General features: G+C 36.3%; 1 protein-coding gene across 1 annotated transcript in view; it reads right to left on the reverse strand.

Moving 5' to 3' along the window:
- Positions 1 to 21,049, reverse strand: part of MYO10 (myosin X) — a 457,205-nt gene that overhangs the window by 232,546 nt on the left and 203,610 nt on the right. The window contains 1 exon segment of the mRNA XM_053715822.1: positions 5,064 to 5,251. Coding sequence (XP_053571797.1) covers positions 5,064 to 5,251 — 188 coding nt within the window.

Here is a 21,049-nt window from a genome sequence, read left to right on the forward strand (position 1 = left end):
CAGCAAATGTCATCCTTTATTTTTGCATTCATTCTTGGATTATGCTTCATGGCAGCACATGAAAAAAATGCCTCTTGTAATGTTATATTAGGACATGCCACTCCTAAACAGCACAAGACAAATCAGCTTCAATTTGTTCTTAAATAAAAGTAATTCAAGCTAACAGAAAAATGATTGATAGCCTGTGAAATTATTTTACCTAGTATATTTGCCATTAGGTATTTATCTACTTTACAGATATGAAAAATAGATTTTATTTTAAGAACTGTTACTCACATTATTTCAGTATTTACTTCACCATAATTTATACTGGGCTCTTTATCTGCTAAAGTAAAAAAGAAACTTTTATGGTTCACATAGAACATGCAATTTAATGGACCAGTAAATACAGTAGATTTGCAGTAACAACAAATGAAAGATAAAAAGACAATGCAATAGCACTTAGTCTGACCTTCAAATGAGTAGATTTTTTCTGACAAATTTCCAAGTTATGTCTATTCCCACTCCTCCTGCATCATGTGACAGCCATCAGCCAATCACAAATGCATACACGTACCTTGTGACAGCCATCAGCCAATCACAAATGCATACAGGTACCATGTGACAGCCATCAGCCAATCACAAATGAAAATACGTATATTCTGTGAATTCTTGCACATGCTCAGTAGGAGCTGGTGACTCAAAATGTGTAAATATAAAAGAACTGTACACATTTCGTTAATGAAATGAAATGGAAAGTTGTTTAAAATTGCATGTTCTATCTTACTCATTTTTTACTTGAGTGTCCCTTTAAAGGGACAGTAAAACACCTTGTAATTACAAGACAATATCAGTTGTCTTAATGTATTTAAAACAAATGAACATGCTTTTTACTGCAGTTATTTTTCAATAGCCAAACTCTGCTCAACATTTGCCTTATTTGAAGGAGCCAATCTGGGCTTTAGTCTGAAGATAAAAAAGCTAGTCACTGTTGTAAAGATAGTATAAAGTAAATTGTTTTACAGTTATCAGTTAAAGCCTATTAGGAGTGGATATGTAGGAAGGTTAGCCTTGATAAGTCAGCAGGGTGTATTTCAAGGTCCGAGGGTTAGAAATGGCTCTATTTTTATAGCTAAAATACATGAAAAGGTGCAAAACAAATAATGAAAATATACTGCAAAGTTGTTTCATTATGCATAACTAAACATTTTATATAAAAATATCTAGGTGCTTACTGTTCCTTCAAGAGACTTTTCAATTGACTTCAGTTATAAAATTTGACTTGTTTACTTGGTATTGTTTGTTGAAAACCATACAGCAATGTACTACTGGGAGCTAGCAGGTGATTGGTGGCCTAAACACATATGCCTCTTGTCATTGCCTCTCCAGATTCATTTTGCTAGCTCCCAGTAGTGCATTGCGGTTCTACAGCAGACTTGCTTTGGAGGCCTGATCCGACAGTGCAGATCAGGTCCGACAGACATCGCTAAATGTGGAAAGCAATGCGCTCTCCGTATTCAGCAATGCACCAGCGCGAGTCTGCCCCCTGCAGACTCGCGGCCAATCGGCCGCCAGCAGAGGGGTGTCAATCAACCCGATCGGGTTGAATTGTGGCGATTCCTTTCCGCCTCATCAGAGCAGGCGGACAGGGTTATGGGTTAGACCGCTGCTTCATAACTGGTGTTTCTGGTGAGCCTGCAGACTCGCCAGAAACACGGGGCGTCAAGCTCCATTCGGAGCTTCTTACTTTCAGTATTTATTTTCCCCCTTTTCCTGAACTGCAACTGTGGGTTTTCCAACTCTAAGAACTGGAAGTGCACACTACAGACTTCAAACTTATTCCTGCTGCATCTGTCCCTAACTGGCTTACGCAGAGGTGATAAATTACTGCAAATCAATACAAGTTTTTCTAACTTAACAGTGGCTAGTTACTCCAGTAGCAAACTATAACTATTTAAAAGAAAATGTGAAAAAAGTAGTACACAAAAGTAGTACAACGTCCCTTAAGTAAAGTTGTTCTGCACAACATATGGAATGAATCAATGGTAATTTCAAGGAAAATGTTAATTAAGGTATAAAGTAGTGTAAATTATACTAATTGCCATCTAACTCATCCAAGTGCTATGTTAAAAGGCAAAACAATTATTTAAAGTGGCGGACTATCTTTAGAACACTAAGTGGCTTATTTAAAGGGACAGTTAACCCAAAATAGCTTCTGATTGATACATATTAAGTTTCAAACAATTATTATTTACCAATGTAGCCCAATTTTCTCCTATAAATCGTTGTAAAGTAAAATGACTTATGATTTGCTCCTGTGTTGTTTGCAAATGTCCGCCTTCCCCCTCCCCTATTTTGTCAGCAGCACGTCATCTGCAAGTAATCGCAGCAAAAACTTTTCTATCCTACACGTTCCCGTGTTGCGCCGATTGTAGCCAAGGGGTACTTTTTAATCCGGAACTTCATGTAACCGATCAGTATCCTAGCGGTTTCCTATTAACTACAATCGGCGCATTGCGCATGCGCCAAACACGGGAATGTGTAGGATAGAAAAGTTTACTGCAATCACTTGCAGATGACGTGCTGCTGACGAAATAGGGGAGGCGGACATTTGCAAACAACACAGGAGCAAATCATAAGTTATTTTACTTTACAACAATTTATAGGAGAAAATTGGGCTACATTCATTTTCAAGTTACACATCTTACACTTACGCTTTTTTTCATAAATGAAATAAACATATTTTATTACTGTATATTTATATGTTTTTTTAACCTAGTATATACTCAGTTGTTTCACAGTTGTAAACATATTTAATAAACCAGGGTAGGTGATGAGGCTGACCATATTAAGCAGAAAAAGCTATAACATAATAACAGAAACTCCTTTTAAAAAAAGTATTTGCAATTTAGTCCTGAATGTCTTCTTAAGTTAAAGCAGTTGTTATGATGAGGATCTAAGCAGTAGGGATAAATGTTCCGACTATACATGCTGGTAAGCAGCCTCTGCTTATTTTACACTGTGATGTCCATTTTCCATTTTTTTTTCTAACAAAAAACAAAAACAAAACAGTGTGGTATATTCATACAGGAGCAAGTATTCTCCACCTATGAATTAAAGGGACAGTCTACTCCAGAATTGTTATTGTTTAAAAAGATAGATAATCCCTTTATTACCCATTCCCCAGTTTTGCATAACCAACACGGTTATATTAATCTACTTTTTACTGCTGTGCTTACCTTGTATCTAAGCCTCTGCAGACTGCCCCCTTATCTCAGTTCTTTTGACAGACTTGCATTTTAACCAATCAGTGCCCTCTCATAAGTAACTCCATGGGTGTGAGCACAATATTATCTATGTGGCACACATTAATTAATGCCCTCTAGCTGTGAAAACTGTCAAATACATTGAGAAAAGAGGCGGCCTTCAAGGGCTTAGAAATTAGCATATGAGCCTACCTAGGTTTAATTTTGACTAGACTGTCCCTTTAAGTCAGGAAATCTTGGGTAAAATAGCTGTCTCAGAGGAACGTCTTCAAGTCAGCTATTGTATAATTGACACTAAATTGTAAAACTGTTCTTTATAGCTGGCTACCATTTCCAAAGCCATTATTTATATATTAAAAAAAGATTAGAAGTGTAGAAAGTGGGCTATCCAGGAACAAGTAACTTGCAAGTCAACCTGTAAAATCCAGCTGAGCTAAAGTAGGAATTTCAGGTTGCATACTCTTCACCTGCTGCCATATTTAAACTTCAGAACCAAATTATAGTCCTGTTTGTAGAATGGTTAGACACATTTATGTGTGTCAAATTGGAATGTATATCCTATAACAATAATTTAATGACATACATTCCAGTTTGACACAAAATTTATAGACCATGCCCTTGACAATCAAACTTTTAGTGACTCTCTAGCAGTAGTGCATCTGCCTTAAAATTAACCTTTGGCTTCCAGTGCCATTGGTCATAAATTTAACCTACAGATATTTTTTTTTTTATTAAATCTATTTTTTTTTACTTGAGTAAACATTGCAAAGTCGGTTAAATAAATGTTAGATTAGGTTAGAAATGACTTAGTAAAATTCAGCTGTTTTTAAAGTTGGCGAACGTTTGTTTAGAAATAGCTGACTTTCTCTGATGAGGACAACTTAAATCAAAGACGAAGCAGATGAGTTTAAATGGATATGAAACCCAAAAATGTTCTTTTGTGATTCATACAGAGCATGCAATTTAAAAAAAAAAAAGTTTCCAATTTCCTTCTAACATCAATTTTGCTTCGTTCCTATGGTATTCCTAAAGAATAGATAATAAGGTAGGTATCTGGAGCACTACATTACAGGAAACAGTGAGGCTATCTAGTGCTCTTGCAAATGAATAACATTATAGCAAAACTGCTGCCATAAAGTGGTTCAGACACGTGCATGCTTCTGAGTTTATGTAGATGCTTTTCAACAAAAGATACCAAGAGAATGAAAAGAATTTGATAATAGAAATAAATTAGAGATTGTTGGTTGCATGCTTCTGAGCTTATGTAGCTGCTTTTTAACAAAAGATACCAAGAGAATGAAAAGAATTTGATAATAGAAATAAATTAGAGATTGTTGATTGCAGGCTTCTGAGCTTATGTAGCTGCTTTTTAACAAAAGATACCAAGAGAATGAAAAAAAAAATTGATAATAGAAATAAATTAGAGATGGTTGATCTTCATCTGAATCATGATTGAAAATGTCCATGTCTCTTTAACCTAGCATTTCCAGTTGACTGATTCCATAATTTGTTCACAATTTTGAAAATTGATAAATTATTTCTATCTAAAGGAAAAAAAAGGTTTTCAGTTACCCAATAATGCAGAGTATAAAGAAGCATTCTATGTTTCATTAACTATATGCTGAAATTGTATCTGAGTTAAAAAGGTTTTATGTTTCAAAATGCCCAACAGGCACCTGGCAAATGGTATTAAACAGGCTGTCTAGAAGAGATTTGTATTTGTTACTGTATGAATACAGTCATTTAAAAACAATTAACCTTGGTTATAGCAAATGCCTAATGCCAATGTGATGATTCATTTAAAGGTTGGCTAATTACCTGATGAGGACACACTGGTTGTCATGGCGTTTCCAAAGGCAGCGGTAACACTCATTGGCCACAGCAAAGATGTGAGGAGGGATTTCTCCTATGTGATGTCTGCTGTACATCTCCACTGTGTTATGGTCATACAGTCCTGGAATTATTTTGTAAGGATTGACAGATGCAAGAATGGAGCCAATATATGTCTGCAAAGAAATGTACAAAATATGCTTTACTAAAGGTGTGAGAAACAGTTTTCTATAAATTACACTGATAGACATTCTGCATGTGTAGTGTATGGCCCCATTCTAATTCAAAACTTGCAAGCTCTAATTCATTAGGACGTAATTTTACTTTATTGAACTATATGAGGCCAATAACAAAACTCCCCATAGACTTTAATGGTGCATTTTGTAGAAAACGTATTACATTAACATTTCTAAAGGATTGTGGTCAACAACTATGTGTTTAATCCCTGCACAAAGAGTTTAAACACATAGGTACAGTCCTTAACAGGAGCAGCAGGCATTGCAAGTCCCAAGCAGAAAACAACTTGTGATTGGTGATGTGTGCCCCTGCTTGTCTGGCCGTGCTGCGCACAAAAGCTGCAATGCTTTGTACACCACTCATAGGGAATGTTTGGGGGTTTTGAAGCTCAGACACCAGCAAAGAATATTTTTCAACACTGTAAAAAGTTATATCTAATAGAAACTAGTTGCTTTATTTCATGACCAAAACTATCAATCACATTTTCTTTTCTGCTGAGCTGGACAACACTGAGCTGAGCTGGGCTGTCAAATCTGAAAAGCTCAGCTGAGCAGCATTTCAGAAACTTTGAAATACCTCATGAATAATTGTATTGTGTTTCAAATGTTCCTGACTAAGAGATGCAGTATGGGTAGGGTTTGGGGTTATGATTTACGGGTATTTTTTTTTATAGTTAACTGTAGCTCTAACCCAAATTTTAGACTGGCAATATGCATTGCAATAAAATGACTCATCCAGGATTTCATAGGCGCTGAAATACAACAAGACATATCAAGCACTTTTTTTTTTAAAGGGGCAGTCTACTTGAAATGTTTATTGTTTAGATACTACCTTTATTACCCATTCCCTAGTTTTGCATAACCAAAACTCTATGGGAGTGAGTACATTGTTATCTATATGGCACACACAAACTAGCACTGTATAGCTGTGAAAAGCTAATAAAATGCACTGAGATAAGAGGCGACCTTCAAGGGCTTAGAAATCAGCATACCTAGGTTTAGTCTTCAACAAAGAATACCAATACAGCAAAGCAAATTTTATGATAAAAGTACATTTGAAAGTTGTTTAAAATTGTATGCCCTATGTGAATCATGAAAGTTAAAGTTTGACTTTACTGCCCCTTTAATATATGCAATATAGGTTACAAACTACTTTTAGAAGTCAGTAAAATAGATGAAGAGAGATAAACACAACTTCAATAAATTATACAGTCAATGACTTAATGATTTTCGGAATTGTCAGCCTCTTTTATAATGTAAAACACTTAATCCTTGTAAAAAGTACCAAGGTTTTGTCAAGCTGAGCATGGCATTGCTATTGTAGTATCATGTGTTTGTTTAGCTAACATCAAATTCATTTCCTGACCATCAAATAGGATAAAACACGTCAGCCTGGCAGTATAGTATTCATACATCTGTATTTAAATAGAAAGTCATTTATTCAATTATTGACTCTGTCAACATTACCATAAAAAGCCTAGACTACCAAAGGATGCACAGATATTTGCTGTGGAGACGTTCTGTTTCCCACATCTTTGTTGAGAATTCAAAGATTCCCCAATATTTTATTTGGTTTCCTGCATTTCCTTAGTCTGAATTTAAGCATCTACTTCATTTGATGCAAATGCTCAAGAGGAACAACAAATATGCTGTTTTTCTATTTTTGTAAGGATTTTATTCAGACTAAACCACAAACGGAATTTTCCAAGGCGTCATATTTCAAACTTGGATCTTCATATTAACCAGTTGATTATTCTTAAAGCAGCAGTAATATTCGTGAGTGAATCATGCCAAGTTGCTCTCGTTGGATCAACCTTTGCATGCCAAATGGCAGAATATACAATTCTAACTCATTTGGAACAACTTAAACTAGGCTGTAGGTATAAAACAGAGACATATCGGAAGAAGATTTTCTTGTGTCAGCTAGAATATTTTAAGTTAGTGCTTCAAGAATGCAAGAAGAGACAAATTATTGTAGATATATAAAATTACTACATTAGTTTTTAAAGGACTATATCATTAGCAATGTATTTATTGCATATGTACACAAAGATAATGAAGTTGTCTAAATCATAGGCTCTTTTTAAATATGTCTTGGGTTACCAAAGCTTTTAGTTATGATTCCCTAGATGAATGATTGGACCATAAGTGACAAGATAACTGGGTGTAAAAATTAAATATGAAAAAGAAAGATGAAGAATGATGTCACTGCAATTAAATTCTACTAAATCCAAATAGTTTGGAGGTTGGCAAGTTTGGTAAGAACTTAGGACCATTCAGAATATTGTGAACTGAGAAAGTCTACATTTTCTTTTAGAGGCCAGTGAAGGATTTAAAGAATTCCGAGCAAGAAATCTAGAATTCCTGGATCCCTAGCTCTAGGATTTGTCAAACCACGAAACTGAGGCAAAATAATGACATATTAGAACCTAATGTGCTGCATATTAATTACTGTGTAAGAATAACTTGTATCTCCAAAAGGGTTTAGGCAAAAACTTAGTAAGGGGTTGACTATTAAGAATATTTAAGAGCCAGACTTACTTTTAGGAGACAGTGTTAAGGCTTCCTGGCTCCAGGGATTGTCCAGCCCTGACTTAGATGATCCTTGGAATCTAAGTAGTTGTGTCTAGGGCGCTAGTTATATGCACACAGTCAAGGTTACCTAGTAAAACTTGAAATACATTTTTTTTCTTTGTCGCATTTTGTTCTAGGCTTGAAGAAGTTTGTCTCTAATTGCAATGAGCATATATGTAGTATTGGTTTTGCACACATGTTCATTTCCTGTCAGCTTCCCATTTTTTGTTTTTAGTTTTATTACTGGATTTTTATGTATTACTTGATTAAAAATTTGTTTTTTTTTTCAACTAATTTCCTTTCAGCGTGATTTTGTAAGATAAAGAGCTCAGTAGGTGTCAGTATTTGTTTTCATAAAACTAAGAATCCTTCTTATCCTCAATGTGTTTGAATAGAACTGTAAAACTCATTTTCAAAAACAAGACAGCTGGATGTTTTCAAATATTTTTTTTTTCTGGTAGGTTACAGAAAATGTCACAAAAAAGGCAAGAAAAGGGAACATTACTTTTGGAATGTATTTGCTGTTCTATGCAAAATATGGACAACATAATTAATACCCTTGTTTAATCTGCTAGACTAAATTTTAGGGCATGTGGTAAATGTAATAAGTAATTATTCTCATCTCTCACTAATTTGTACTGGACTTCATCCAGTTCTCTTCTAAAATTATAAGCTGTGCATCTGAGGTCGATTCATCTGTACTATGGCCCTGTTTATCTTGTCATCTTCACTCAGAAATGGTGTAGTCCTTGTACTTTCAAATAACATTTGTGCATTTACATTTTTAAAGAGAAATATGTTAAAGTTACACTGGTTGGTGGATTAGAACAGCTACATAGTAAGTGACAAATAGAAATGAAAAAAGAAAAGCTAATGGTAACATTCAAATAACCATCTGTGTAATGTCTATAATGTCAGAGACAAATAAAGATGAATAATCCCCTACATTTTTATTTTTTTAGATCTTGCAAAAAAAATAAGAAGGTGCTATGCTTTATTTTAGCGAAAAAGTGGGATTACAAAAAAAAAAAAGAAAAGATAGAGGATGTAAATGATGGTTTACCCCGTACCACTGATATTTTGCTTTATGGTCAAAGTTTTTTTTTGTTTGTTTTTTTGCACACAGTTGTTTTTGCTTAGACTCACCTCATAAATCACAATACAATGGCTGCTATATCAGTGATCTCTTAACAGTAAACTCCATAATTTAATAATAATCTTAAAGTGTCACAGAGACTGGTCAGAGATTAGAACCTTAAAACTAGTACTTAGCACTGCTCTAGATAAAAGACACAACACATTGTAATACTTTATCTTCCAAAAAGAGTTTTAACATTGAGTTTATATATCACCTACAAGTAAACAGTGATGTTCTGACACACAATGGGACCTCGATAATCAAAAGAATAATTGTAGCCAACATAAACTATCCAATACCAAAGGAATGAAAGATTTCAATTATTGTCATGGCTTCCACTTTATTTTATGTCAGATTCCATTCAATTCTCTATAATACATGTATGAATTTCCTTAATGCATAGATTAAAGGGACAGTTTAAAATTGTTTTACTTTAATATGTTTCCAAACACACACATGCTTCTTTATATATATTATCTCTCTCTGTAAACCTAAGCCCAATACTTAGAAAGAACAGTTGAAGATTAACATTTGATTACTTATCTGTCCTAACCCCCACTGGGAGTGTAATTTCTTATGCTGGCTATGTTTACACAGCTTTTCTATAGCATATACTTAAAGGACCAATCAACACATTAGATTTGCATAATCAACAAATGCAAGATAACAAGACAATGCAATAGCACTTAGTCTGAACTTCAAATGAGTAGTAGATTTTTTTATAACAAATTTCAAAGTTATGTATATTTCCACTCCCCTTGTACCATGTGATAGCAATCAGCCAATCACAAATGCATATACGTATAGTCTGTGAATTCTTGCACATGCTCAGTAGGATCTGGTGACTCAAAAAGTGTAATGGAAGTAAATTGGAAAGTTTTTTAAAATTACATGCTGTATCTGAATCATGAAAATTTAATTTAACCTGAGTGTCCCTTTAAAGTGAATGTAAAGTTTCATCAAGTAGTGCCCGGTTTTTAAAAATACTATTAAAAACAGGGGCACTTTCATTGATGAAACTTTACATTGCATCATATTTGTAGAAATACATCTTCTTGAAAGCCGCTCCAGCGCTTCGCCAGCCCGTTGCAAGCCTCTTCCTACGTCAGCAATAAAGATTGCGGCATCCTCCAATCACGGCTTCCCCCCGGGGAAGCATTGCCTAAAGCAACGCCGTGATTGGAGGAAGGCCGGAATCGTCATTTCTGACGTAGGAAGAGGCTTGCGACGGGCGGGGGAAGCGACATCATTAGTGATCTGGCTTTCAAGACGAAGAGGTAAGTATTTCTACAAATATGGTTCAATGTAAAGTTTCATCAATGAAAGTGCCCCTGTTTTTAAAATAGTATTTTTAAAAACCGGGCATTACTTGATGAAACTTTACATTCACTTTAAAGGGACATAATACTCATATGATAAATCACTTGAAACTGATGCAGTATAACTGTAAATAGCTGACAGGAAAATATATTTTACCTCACAATTTCCTCAGCTCAGTAGAGTAAGTTCTGTGTAAAATGTTATACTTCAGCTGCAGGTAAATAAAAAAAAATATGAAGAAATGAACTGCAGCCAATCAGCATCAATAGAGCTGGTGTCATTAACTCTTTTACTGTGCTCTTATGAGATTTCACTTAAAGGGACATGAAATCTAAAATTTTTCTTTTATGATTCAGATAGAGAATACAATTTTAAACAACTTTCCAGTTTACTTCAATTATTTGTTTTGCTTCTTTCTCTTGTTATCCTTTGCTGAACTGTTTATCTAGGTAAGCTCAGGAGCAGCAGAGAACCTAGGTTCTCGTTGTTGATTGGTGGCTGCAGATATATAACGATTGTCATTGGCTAACCCATGTGTTCAGTTAGAAACAAGTAGTGCATTGCTGCTCCTTCAACAAATAATACCAAGAGAATGACGCAAATTAGGTAATAGAAGTAAATTAGAAAGTTGTTTAACATTTTATTCTCTATCTGAATCATAAAATAAATTTTTTGGGTTTCTTTTCCCTTTAACTCTTATGAGATTTCATTGTAAACTTCCTTAAACTGAATAGGGAAATAACATGAGTCTGTATGAGGCTCACTCCCTTGCCTGTCCTGGGACAGGCATACTGATTTGCTGCTTAAAGTCCTTTGCAATGGGGTTTGAATACTTAGGAAATTATGAGGTAAAATATCTTTCTTTTTTACATAGAGATGCTCAGGTGATTTTTTTCTAGTCAGCTTTTTACAGTTATGCTGCATCACTTTCAAGTGTTTCAACATTTGGGTATCATGGCCCTTTAAGTATAGAAACTTTCAGTATAGGTAGGGATACCATAGGCAAAATAAGCTATTTCAAATGCTGAAATAAAGTAAACTGAGCTATTTGTAAACAATTTAATACACTCCAGCAGGTGAAATATTTAATTGAAAACAAATTAAAGGGGAGAAACATTAGGGTATACTGTTGTCCCTTTAAGTAATGCTTCCATTTTTTCACAGATTCCATGTATGCATTTCTTTAATGGATAGATTACGCTGCCTATATGGTCAAGCTGCATCCATTTCTGGAAGTCATTTTCCTATGTTTACACAGTGGTCTCGTGAACTGTCAGTATAACGAGTAAGGTTAAAAGATCCCTCCTGCTGTCTTGTATCTTCTCTCTGTGTTCCGAGCAACTGACAGAGATCCAGGTTTTGTGTTTATTTGTTTTTACAACAGGCCAGTCATCATTATAAACTTTGCAGCTTAAGCAGAAATAATAAGCTTACTGTGTGCAAGATTCACAGATGTCCCTGAATGACTCAACCCTAAGAGCAAAAGAAAAACAATTTTGGTGAATGGATCTATTCAGGTGAAAGACATTGGTACCTGTTTTCTTTTTTTAAACTCTGCCACATATAATTATGGTCAAAGTTCATTAAGCTTTCACAGCCAATTCTAACCATTACATTTTGAAGTCTACGCACATTCTAAATCTATTCTGGGTTGGTTGGTGAAAATTCTGCTTGCTCTGTATTAGTTTATACTTCAAACACTTTTTTTTAGGGCTTTATATAAAAAGTGGTGGAAAAGCTTACTAGTCACTAAGTCTAAAAATATTTAAAATTAAACTTTCATGGCTCAGAAAGAGCATGCAATTTTAAGACACACTTAAATGCACTTACATTTCAATATATTATCAAATTTACTTTGTTCTATTTCCAAATATGGTGGCTACACACATTTGTCTCTTTTCATTGGCTCATCAGATTTGTTCGGCTAGCTCCCAGTAGTGCATTGGTGCTTTGGAGCTGATTTTAACTATGTATTTAACGTATTTACTGGGTTTCAACGCATAGTTATATACAAGCAATAGTGCGATAATAAAATGCTCTAGCATATTACAGCATTTTCTTTTTGCACTTGTATATCTTAAATATAGGCAATTTCTGGTTGTAGCAGACCACTCTGAATTGTACATCTATATAATATGTTTTAAAATAATTAGATTTACAGTTAGATACATTGTTAAAAGAAGGCAACATTTTTGATGAATAGGACATAAGAATTTAGAACGTCGAGCTTTCTCTTATAAGACTGTTTTCATATAAACTAATAAATAAATACTAATGTAAATGTGTTAGATGATAAAAAGCCAAAAAAGTGAAAAGATTGCACAATTCACTTAAAGGGACAGTCTAGACAAAACTAAACTTTCATGATTCAGATAGGAAATGCAATTTTAAACAACGTTCCAATGTACTTTTATTATCAAATTTGCTTTGTCCTCTTGGTATTCTTTGTTGAAAGCTAAACCTAAGTAGACTTACAGGGAGTGCAGAATTATTAGGCAAATGAGTATTTTGACCACATCATCCTCTTTATACATGTTGTCTTACTCCAAGCTGTATAGGCTCGAAAGCCTACTACCAATTAAGCATATTAGGTGATGTGCATCTCTGTAATGAGAAGGGGTGTGGTCTAATGACATCAACACCCTATATCAGGTGTGCATAATTATTAGGCAACTTCCTTTCCTTTGGCAAAATGGGTCAAAAGAAGGACTTGACAGGCTCAGAAAAGTCAAAAATAGTGAGATATATTGCAGAGGGATGCAGCACTCTTAAAATTGCAAAGCTTCTGAAGCGTGATCATCGAACAATCAAGCTTTCCATTCAAAATAGTCAACAGGGTCGCAAGAAGCGTGTGGAAAAACCAAGGCGCAAAATAACTGCCCATGAACTGAGAAAAGTCAAGCGTGCAGCTGCCAAGATGCCACTTGCCACCAGTTTGGCCATATTTCAGAGCTGCAACATCACTGGAGTGCCCAAAAGCACAAGGTATGCAATACTCAGAGACATGGCCAAGGTAAGAAAGGCTGAAAGACGACCACCACTGAACAAGACACACAAGCTGAAACGTCAAGACTGGGCCAAGAAATATCTCAAGACTGATTTTTCTAAGGTTTTATGGACTGATGAAATGAGAGTGAGTCTTGATGGGCCAGATGGATGGGCCCGTGGCTGGATTGGTAAAGGGCAGAGAGCTCCAGTCCGACTCAGATGCCAGCAAGGTGGAGGTGGACAGTGATGTGCAGTCACTAGAGGCAGGTGAGGCAGTGCTTCACCTCTCATATGGGCAAAAATATATATTTTTTTATTGGCTTTAAAAAAAAAATTGTATTTTTTTCCCCAGCATTTTTTTTTCTCACAGCTATATGTTGTGCAATGCAGAGGCACAAGCAGGTCTGCCCACCATTACACAACATGCTGCGCCAACTACTGGATGCAAGTGGTTAAGATCATTGCATTGCCCATTAACTGCTTATTTGAGGCAGTCCTATTTGGGCTGAACCAATCCAGCGAGAGGCATTAGTAAGTGGAACTTAGGGTTGGGGCTGGATGTTAAATCATGTAAAACAAAACAAAAACGGAAAAAAACAACTTTCATATATTTTGTTGCTGTCCTGTGAACCTGCTAGCTTTGCTAAAGTGAAAAAGAGAGTTCTGTTCTTCCCCTCTAAGTGCAGTGGAATGTGCCACTGTCACTTCCTGAATCCTTCCAGAGCAGGAGAGAGGCACAGAGAGCAGTGTTTCACCCACATCTTATTAAAGTAAGATTTTACTAAAAAGGGATTCTGTTAGTGAAAATGATAATTTAATGAATGTGGTTTAGTGTTTTTTTTACTCTTTTACAGCAAAGGATCGTTTTTGTATTTTGTTTACTCAAACTTTACACCCACTAACTTAGCAGCTTGCCTCTGTACTAATGTATAGTCTTACTTTCTGAACTCTCAGTAGCTCTGCTGTTTTATTACTTTAAAATGCAGTGGTCCCTCTCCCCCCCCTTGTGTGTGTGTGTGTGTGTCTCTCTCTCTCTATCTATCCATCTCTCTCCTTGTGTGTTGTTCTCCCCATGGTCTCTTTCTCTCTCTGTCTCTCTTCCTCCCCCTCTGACTCTCTCATCCCTTATGAAGTGAAAGAATCTATAAGCATAATTTACAGCATTAAAGGGCCACTAAACCCAAAATCTTTCTTTCATGATTCAGATAGAGAATAGAAATTTAAACAGCATTACAATTTACTTCCATTATTTATTTTGCTTCATTTTTTAAATATCCTTAGTTGAAGAAAAAGAAATGCACATGGTGAGCCAATCACACGAGGCTTCTATGTGCAGCAACCAATCAGCAGCTAGTGAGCATATCTAGATATGCTTTTCATCAAAGAATATCAAGAGAATACAACAAATTAGATAATATAAGTAAATTAGAAAGATGTTTAAAATTGCATTCTCTTTATAAATCATAAAAGAAAAAATGTGGGTGGCATGTCCCTTTAAAGTAAAAAGTATGTTTTAAACATATTTTAATGGGCATGGATTTCTAGATCTCATAATCAGAGCAAGCATTGTGTTATCTGGCAAAAGTTTCTGTTACAATCCTTTTAGACTAAAATCAGATGTTTACTAAGTTGACCAGTTTTCCAAGACACCATTTAAAGGGACATGAAACCCATATGAAACCCATATGCAAATTTAAATAACTTTCCAATTTACATCTAATATCTAATTTTCTTCATTCTTTTGATGTCCTTTGTTGAAAATCATATCTAAATATGCTCAGTAGCTGCTGATTGGTGGCTGCACATAGATACCTCATGTGATTGGCTCACCCATGTGCATTGCTATTTCTTCAACAAAGGATATCTAAAGAATGAAGGCGTATCCTAGCCACTGCCTCACCAGCCTCTGACGTCACTGCACGTCACTGGAGGTGGAGTACTGGTTTGGGCTGGTATCATCAAAGATGAGCTTGTGGGGCCTTTTCGGGTTGAGGATGGAGTCAAGCTCAACTCCCAGTCCTACTACCAGTTTCTGGAAGACACCTTCTTCAAGCAGTGGTACAGGAAGAAGTCTGCATCCTTCAAGAAAAACATGATTTTCATGCAGGACAATGCTCCATCACACGCTGCCAAGTACTCTACAGCGTGGCTGGCAAGAAAGGGTATAAAAGAAGAAAATCTAATGACATGGCCTCCTTGTTCACCTGATCTGAACCCCATTGAGAACCTGTGGTCCATCATCAAATGTGAGATTTACAAGGAGGGAAAACAGTACACCTCTCTGAACAGTGTCTGGGAGGCTGTGGTTGCTGCTGCACGCAATGTTGATGGTGAACAGATCAAAACACTGACATAATCCATGGATGGCAGGCTTTTGAGTGTCCTTGCAAAGAAAGGTGGCTATATTGGTCACTGATTTGTTTTTGTTTTGTTTTTGAATGTCAGAAATGTATATTTGTGAATGTTGAGATGTTATATTGGTTTCACTGGTAAAAATAAATAATTGATAGTCATATGTAATGTATATGCCCCAAATGAGTTCTCGGTTGATTTTTGGGAAAAGATGAAGCTGAAGTTATTTCCGTTTGTTGCAGAGAATGTGATTTTGGGAGGGGATTTCAATATATCTCCTACCCCAGAGTTAGACAGGCTCTCAAAAAAAAATAGAATGACTTATACTAGACACGCTAAATATTTAAGACAATTCTATTCAAAACTGAAGTTGGTGGATGTCTGGAGGTTTAAAAATCCAGATGTAGTGGCATTCTCATGCGAATCAAAAGCACACCGCACTTTTTCTAGAATAGACTTTTTTTTAATTTCCGAAACACTCCTAATGCAGGAGGTAGAAAGCTCAATGGGAGAGATCTGTGTATCAGATTATGCTATAGTTTCATTATTTTTTCTTCCAGGTAATAAAGAAAAGGGTGAAATTCCTAGATTTGTTTTTCCCCGTCATTTATACATTAACCCTAAATTTGTTAATTTTTTAAAAATAGTGTGGCAGCGATATTATAATGAGAACTTATGTTTTTTCCATAAACCAGAGGTTTTCTGGGAACCATTTAAAGCGGTTATCCGGGGAGAGATTCAGGCGTACGTAAGCATAGGGAAGAAAAAGAATAGAGCACGTGAAATTCAGATAATAAAGCAAGTCAACAACTCCTATAGAAAATATTGTTTACATCAGACAGCGGCTAACTGGGGAAAATATAGAGAAAACAGAAAAGAAAGAGATCTATTCTTAAAACAAAAATCAATAGAAGAAGAGACAAAAATTAATTTGCATTTTAGAGGTGTACATGGATGCTCTGCGAAGTATTTGGCTAGATTGTCTAAAGTAAGGAAAAAGAGAAATCTCATTTTATCTATTTACTCAGATAATGGTAGAGTCACTGAGACTAAAGGGATAGTAGAAACTTTTCACAGTTTCTATCAACAGTTATATAACCGAATTGAAATAGATAACGCAAATCAAGATCTCTTCTGGAATATGATAGAGGTACCTAAAATTTCGGTCGATGACTTAACTATAATTAACGCCCCAATTACAGCAGTAGAAATCAGCAAAGCAATAGATAACTTAAAGCTAAATAAAGCAGCAGGTCCGGATGGACTCCCCGCAGAGTTTTATAGGTGTTTAAATAAAGAGCTACCTCTAATCTTAGAAATTCTTTTTAATTCTTACTTTTGTCTGCAGAACTCTATCTCAAATTATTTCTCAGCAGCTAATATCTCACTCATTTTAAAGAAGGATAAGAACGCGGAAGATCCGGCCTCATATAGGCCAATCTCAGTTTTAAATATAGATTATAAAATCTTAATGTCGATTCTTGCATCCAGGTTATCTATCTCTCTAGATAAAATTATTCATTCAGATCAAACTGGGTTTATAGCAGGTAGAAACTCTGCTAAAAATATTCGTAAATTGGTTAACTTTTTGGATTATGCATGGAATATAGATAAGAGTAAACAGACGCCACGGTGGCAGGACGCTGCCATCTTGTCGCTGGATGCAGTCAAGGCCTTTGACTCGATTGTATGGGAATATTTATTTCGAGCATTAGATCAGTTCGGGTTTAAAGGCGAATTTATACAATTTATACGTAAAATATATCATAATCCTATGTCTTTTATTTTGATCAATGGGGTATTGTCTCCTAAAATAATACCCCAAAGAGGAACCAGACAGGGATGTCCCCTATCCCCGTTGCTCTTCAATATAGCATTGGAGCCGCTAGCAATACAGTTTAGAAAAGTTTTATCGGGAGTCCCAATGGGAACTCAGTGTCTTAAAATCATATTATACGCAGATGATGTATTACTATTTTTAGCGAATATACAACAATCTATCCCGTTGATTTTACATACGCTGAATATCTTTAGTTCTTTCTCTGGATATAGGATAAATTTGGAAAAGAGTGAATTAATGGGGCTAAATAACACCCCGACTATAGTACCCAATAATCCATTTAAACAAGTAGATGCGATTAAGTACTTGGGTCTGCTTTTGCATAGGAATCCTAGTCATTGGTACAAAGCTAATTATGAGCCACTATTACAGAAAATTATTGCAGATCTACAGATCTGGGCAGTCTTTCCACTCTCGTTGACAGCACGTGTCAATTTAATTAAAACTATTATTTTTCCGCGCTTGTTGTATCCATTACAGAATCTTCCGTTATTTATTTTAAATAAGGATGTGAAATTAATTAATGCCGTCTTTTCCAAATTTATTTGGAATAACAAAAAATCCAGAGTTGGCTTGGAAAGATTAATGCAAAAAGTTGACGCAGCGGGATTAGCGTTGCCAAATATTAAATTTTATAATCTAGCGGCGTTGGTAAAGATAGCGATAGATTGGATTGCAGAATCTAGCATAGTATCATCCCAAGAAATAGATTCAATTTTAATTGCGCCATTCTCTTTAAAAGCTATTATACATTCCCCAGTACAGAAGTTGCCTCAGAATGTTAATAGCCTCTTTTCGATTAGAAATATTGTTTCCGCCTGGCATAAATTTTGCACCTTTTTAGGTTTGGATTTCTCCTTTTCGGAATTTTTACCCATTGTAGGGAATCCGAGTTTCCTACCGGGGCTATATCAAAAAACATTTAGGCCTAGATTTAGAGTTCGGCGGTAGCCGTCAAAACCAGCGTTAGAGGCTCCTAACGCTGGTTTTGGCCGCCCGCTGGTATTTGGAGTCAGTGATTAAAGGGTCTAACGCTCACTTTACAGCCGCGACTTTTCCATACCGCAGATCCCCCTACGCCATTTGCGTAGCCTATCTTTTCAATGGGATCTTTCTAACGCTGGTATTTAGAGTCGTTTCTGCAGTGAGCGTTAGAGCTCTAACGACAAGATTCCAGCCGCCTGAAAAAAGCAGGAGTTAAGAGCTTTCTGGCTAACGCCGGTTTATAAAGCTCTTAACTACTGTACCCTAAACTACACTAACACCCATAAACTACCTATGTACCCCTAAACCGAGGTCCCCCCACATCGCCGCCACTCGATTAAAATTTTTAACCCCTAATCTGCCGACCGCCACCTACGTTATACTTATGTACCCCTAATCTGCTGCCCCTAACCCCGCCGACCCCTATATTATATTTATTAACCCCTAACTTGCCCCACACAACGTCGCCGCAAGCTACTTAAAATAATTAACCCCTAATCTTCCGACCGCAAATCGCCGCCACCTACGTTATCCCTATGTACCCCTAATCTTCTGCCCCTAACATCGCCGACCTGTTCCGATCAGCCAATACAATGCGAGCTCAATCTGATTGGCTGATTGGATCAGCCAATCGGATTGAACTTGATTCTGATTGGCTGATTCCATCAGCCAATCAGAAAATTCCTACCTTAATTCCGATTGGCTGATAGAATCCTATCAGCCAATCGGAATTCGAGGGACGCCATCTTGGATGACGTCCCTTAAAGGAACCGTCATTCGTCGTCTAGTCGTCGGAAGAAGAGGATGGATCCGCGCTGGAGGTCTTCAAGATGGAGCCGGTCGTCATCGGATGGAAGAACATAGAAGATGCCGCTTGGAGAAGATGTTTGCCGGTCCGGATGTCCTCTTCTTGCCGGATAGGAGGAAGACTTTGGACCCTCTTCTGGACTTCTTCAGTGGATGTCTAGCCCCCGCTTGGGTTGGATGAAGATCTTGGAGCCAGGACGGATCGGTGAACCTGGCATGGTGAAGACAAGGTAGGAAGATCATCAGGGGCTTAGTGTTAGGTTTATTTAAGGGGGGTTTGGGTTAGATTAGGGGTATGTGGGTGGTGGGTTGTAATGTTGGGGGGGGGGGGTATTGTATGTTTTTTTTTACAGGCAAAAGAGCTGAAATTCTTGGGGCATGCCCCGCAAAGGGCCCTGTTCAGGGCTGGTAAGGTAAAAGAGCTTGTAATTTTAGTATTTTAGAATAGGGTAGGGAATTTTTTATTTTGGGGGTCTTTGTTATTTTATTAGGGGGCTTAGAGTAGGTGTAATTAGTTTAAAATTGTTGTAATATTTTTCTTATGTTTGTAAATATTTTTTTATTTTCTGTAACTTAGTTCTTTTTTATTTTTTGTACTTTAGATAGTTTATTTAATTGTATTTATTTGTAGCAATTGTGTTTAATTAATTTATTGATAGTGTAGTGTTAGGTTAATTGTAGGTAATTGTAGGTAGTTTATTTAATTATTTTATTGATAGGGTAGTGTTAGGTTTAATTATAACTTAGGTTAGGATTTATTTTACAGGTAAATTTGTAATTATTTTAACTAGGTAACTATTAAATAGTTCTTAACTATTTAATAGCTATTGTACCTGGTTAAAATAAATACAAAGTTACCTGTAAAATAAATATTAATCCTAAAATAGCTATAATATAAATGTAATTTATATTGTAGCTATATTAGGATTTATTTTACAGGTAAGTATTTAGCTTTAAATAGGAATCATTTATTTAATAAGAGTTAATTTATTTCGTTAGATAAAAATTATATTTAACTTAGGGGGTGTTAGTGTTAGGGTTAGACTTAGCTTTAGGGGTTAATACATTTATTAGAATAGCGGTGAGCTCCGGTCGGCAGATTAGGGGTTAATAATTGAAGGTAGGTGTCGGCGATGTTAGGGAGGGCAGATTAGGGGTTAATACTATTTATGATAGGGTTAGTGAGGCGGATTAGGGGTTAATAACTTTATTATAGTAGCGCTCAGGTCTGGTCGGCAGATTAGGGGTTAATAAGTGTAGGTAGGTGTCGGCGACGTTGTGGGGGGCAGGTTAGGGGTTAATAAATATAATATAGGGGTCGGCGATGTTAGGGCAGCAGATTAGGGGTACATAGGGATAACGTAGGTGGCGGCGGTTTACGGAGCGGCAGATTAGGGGTTAAAAGTGTAATGCAGGGGTCAGCGATAGCGGGGGGCGGCAGATTAGGGGTTAATAAGTGTAAGGCTAGGGGTGTTTAGACTCGGGGTACATGTTAGAGTGTTAGGTGCAGACGTAGGAAGTGTTTCCCCATAGGAAACAATGGGGCTGCGTTAGGAGCTGAACGCTGCTTTTTTGCAGGTGTTAGGTTTTTTTTCAGCTCAAACAGCCCCATTGTTTCCTATGGGAGAATCGTGCACGAGCACGTTTTTGAGGCCGGCCGCGTCCGTAAGCAACTCTGGTATTGAGAGTTGTATTTGCGGTAAAAATGCTCTACGCTCCTTTTTTGGAGCCTAAC

This window comes from Bombina bombina, chromosome 5, assembly GCF_027579735.1.
Source record: "Bombina bombina isolate aBomBom1 chromosome 5, aBomBom1.pri, whole genome shotgun sequence".
Taxonomy (NCBI): domain Eukaryota; kingdom Metazoa; phylum Chordata; class Amphibia; order Anura; family Bombinatoridae; genus Bombina; species Bombina bombina.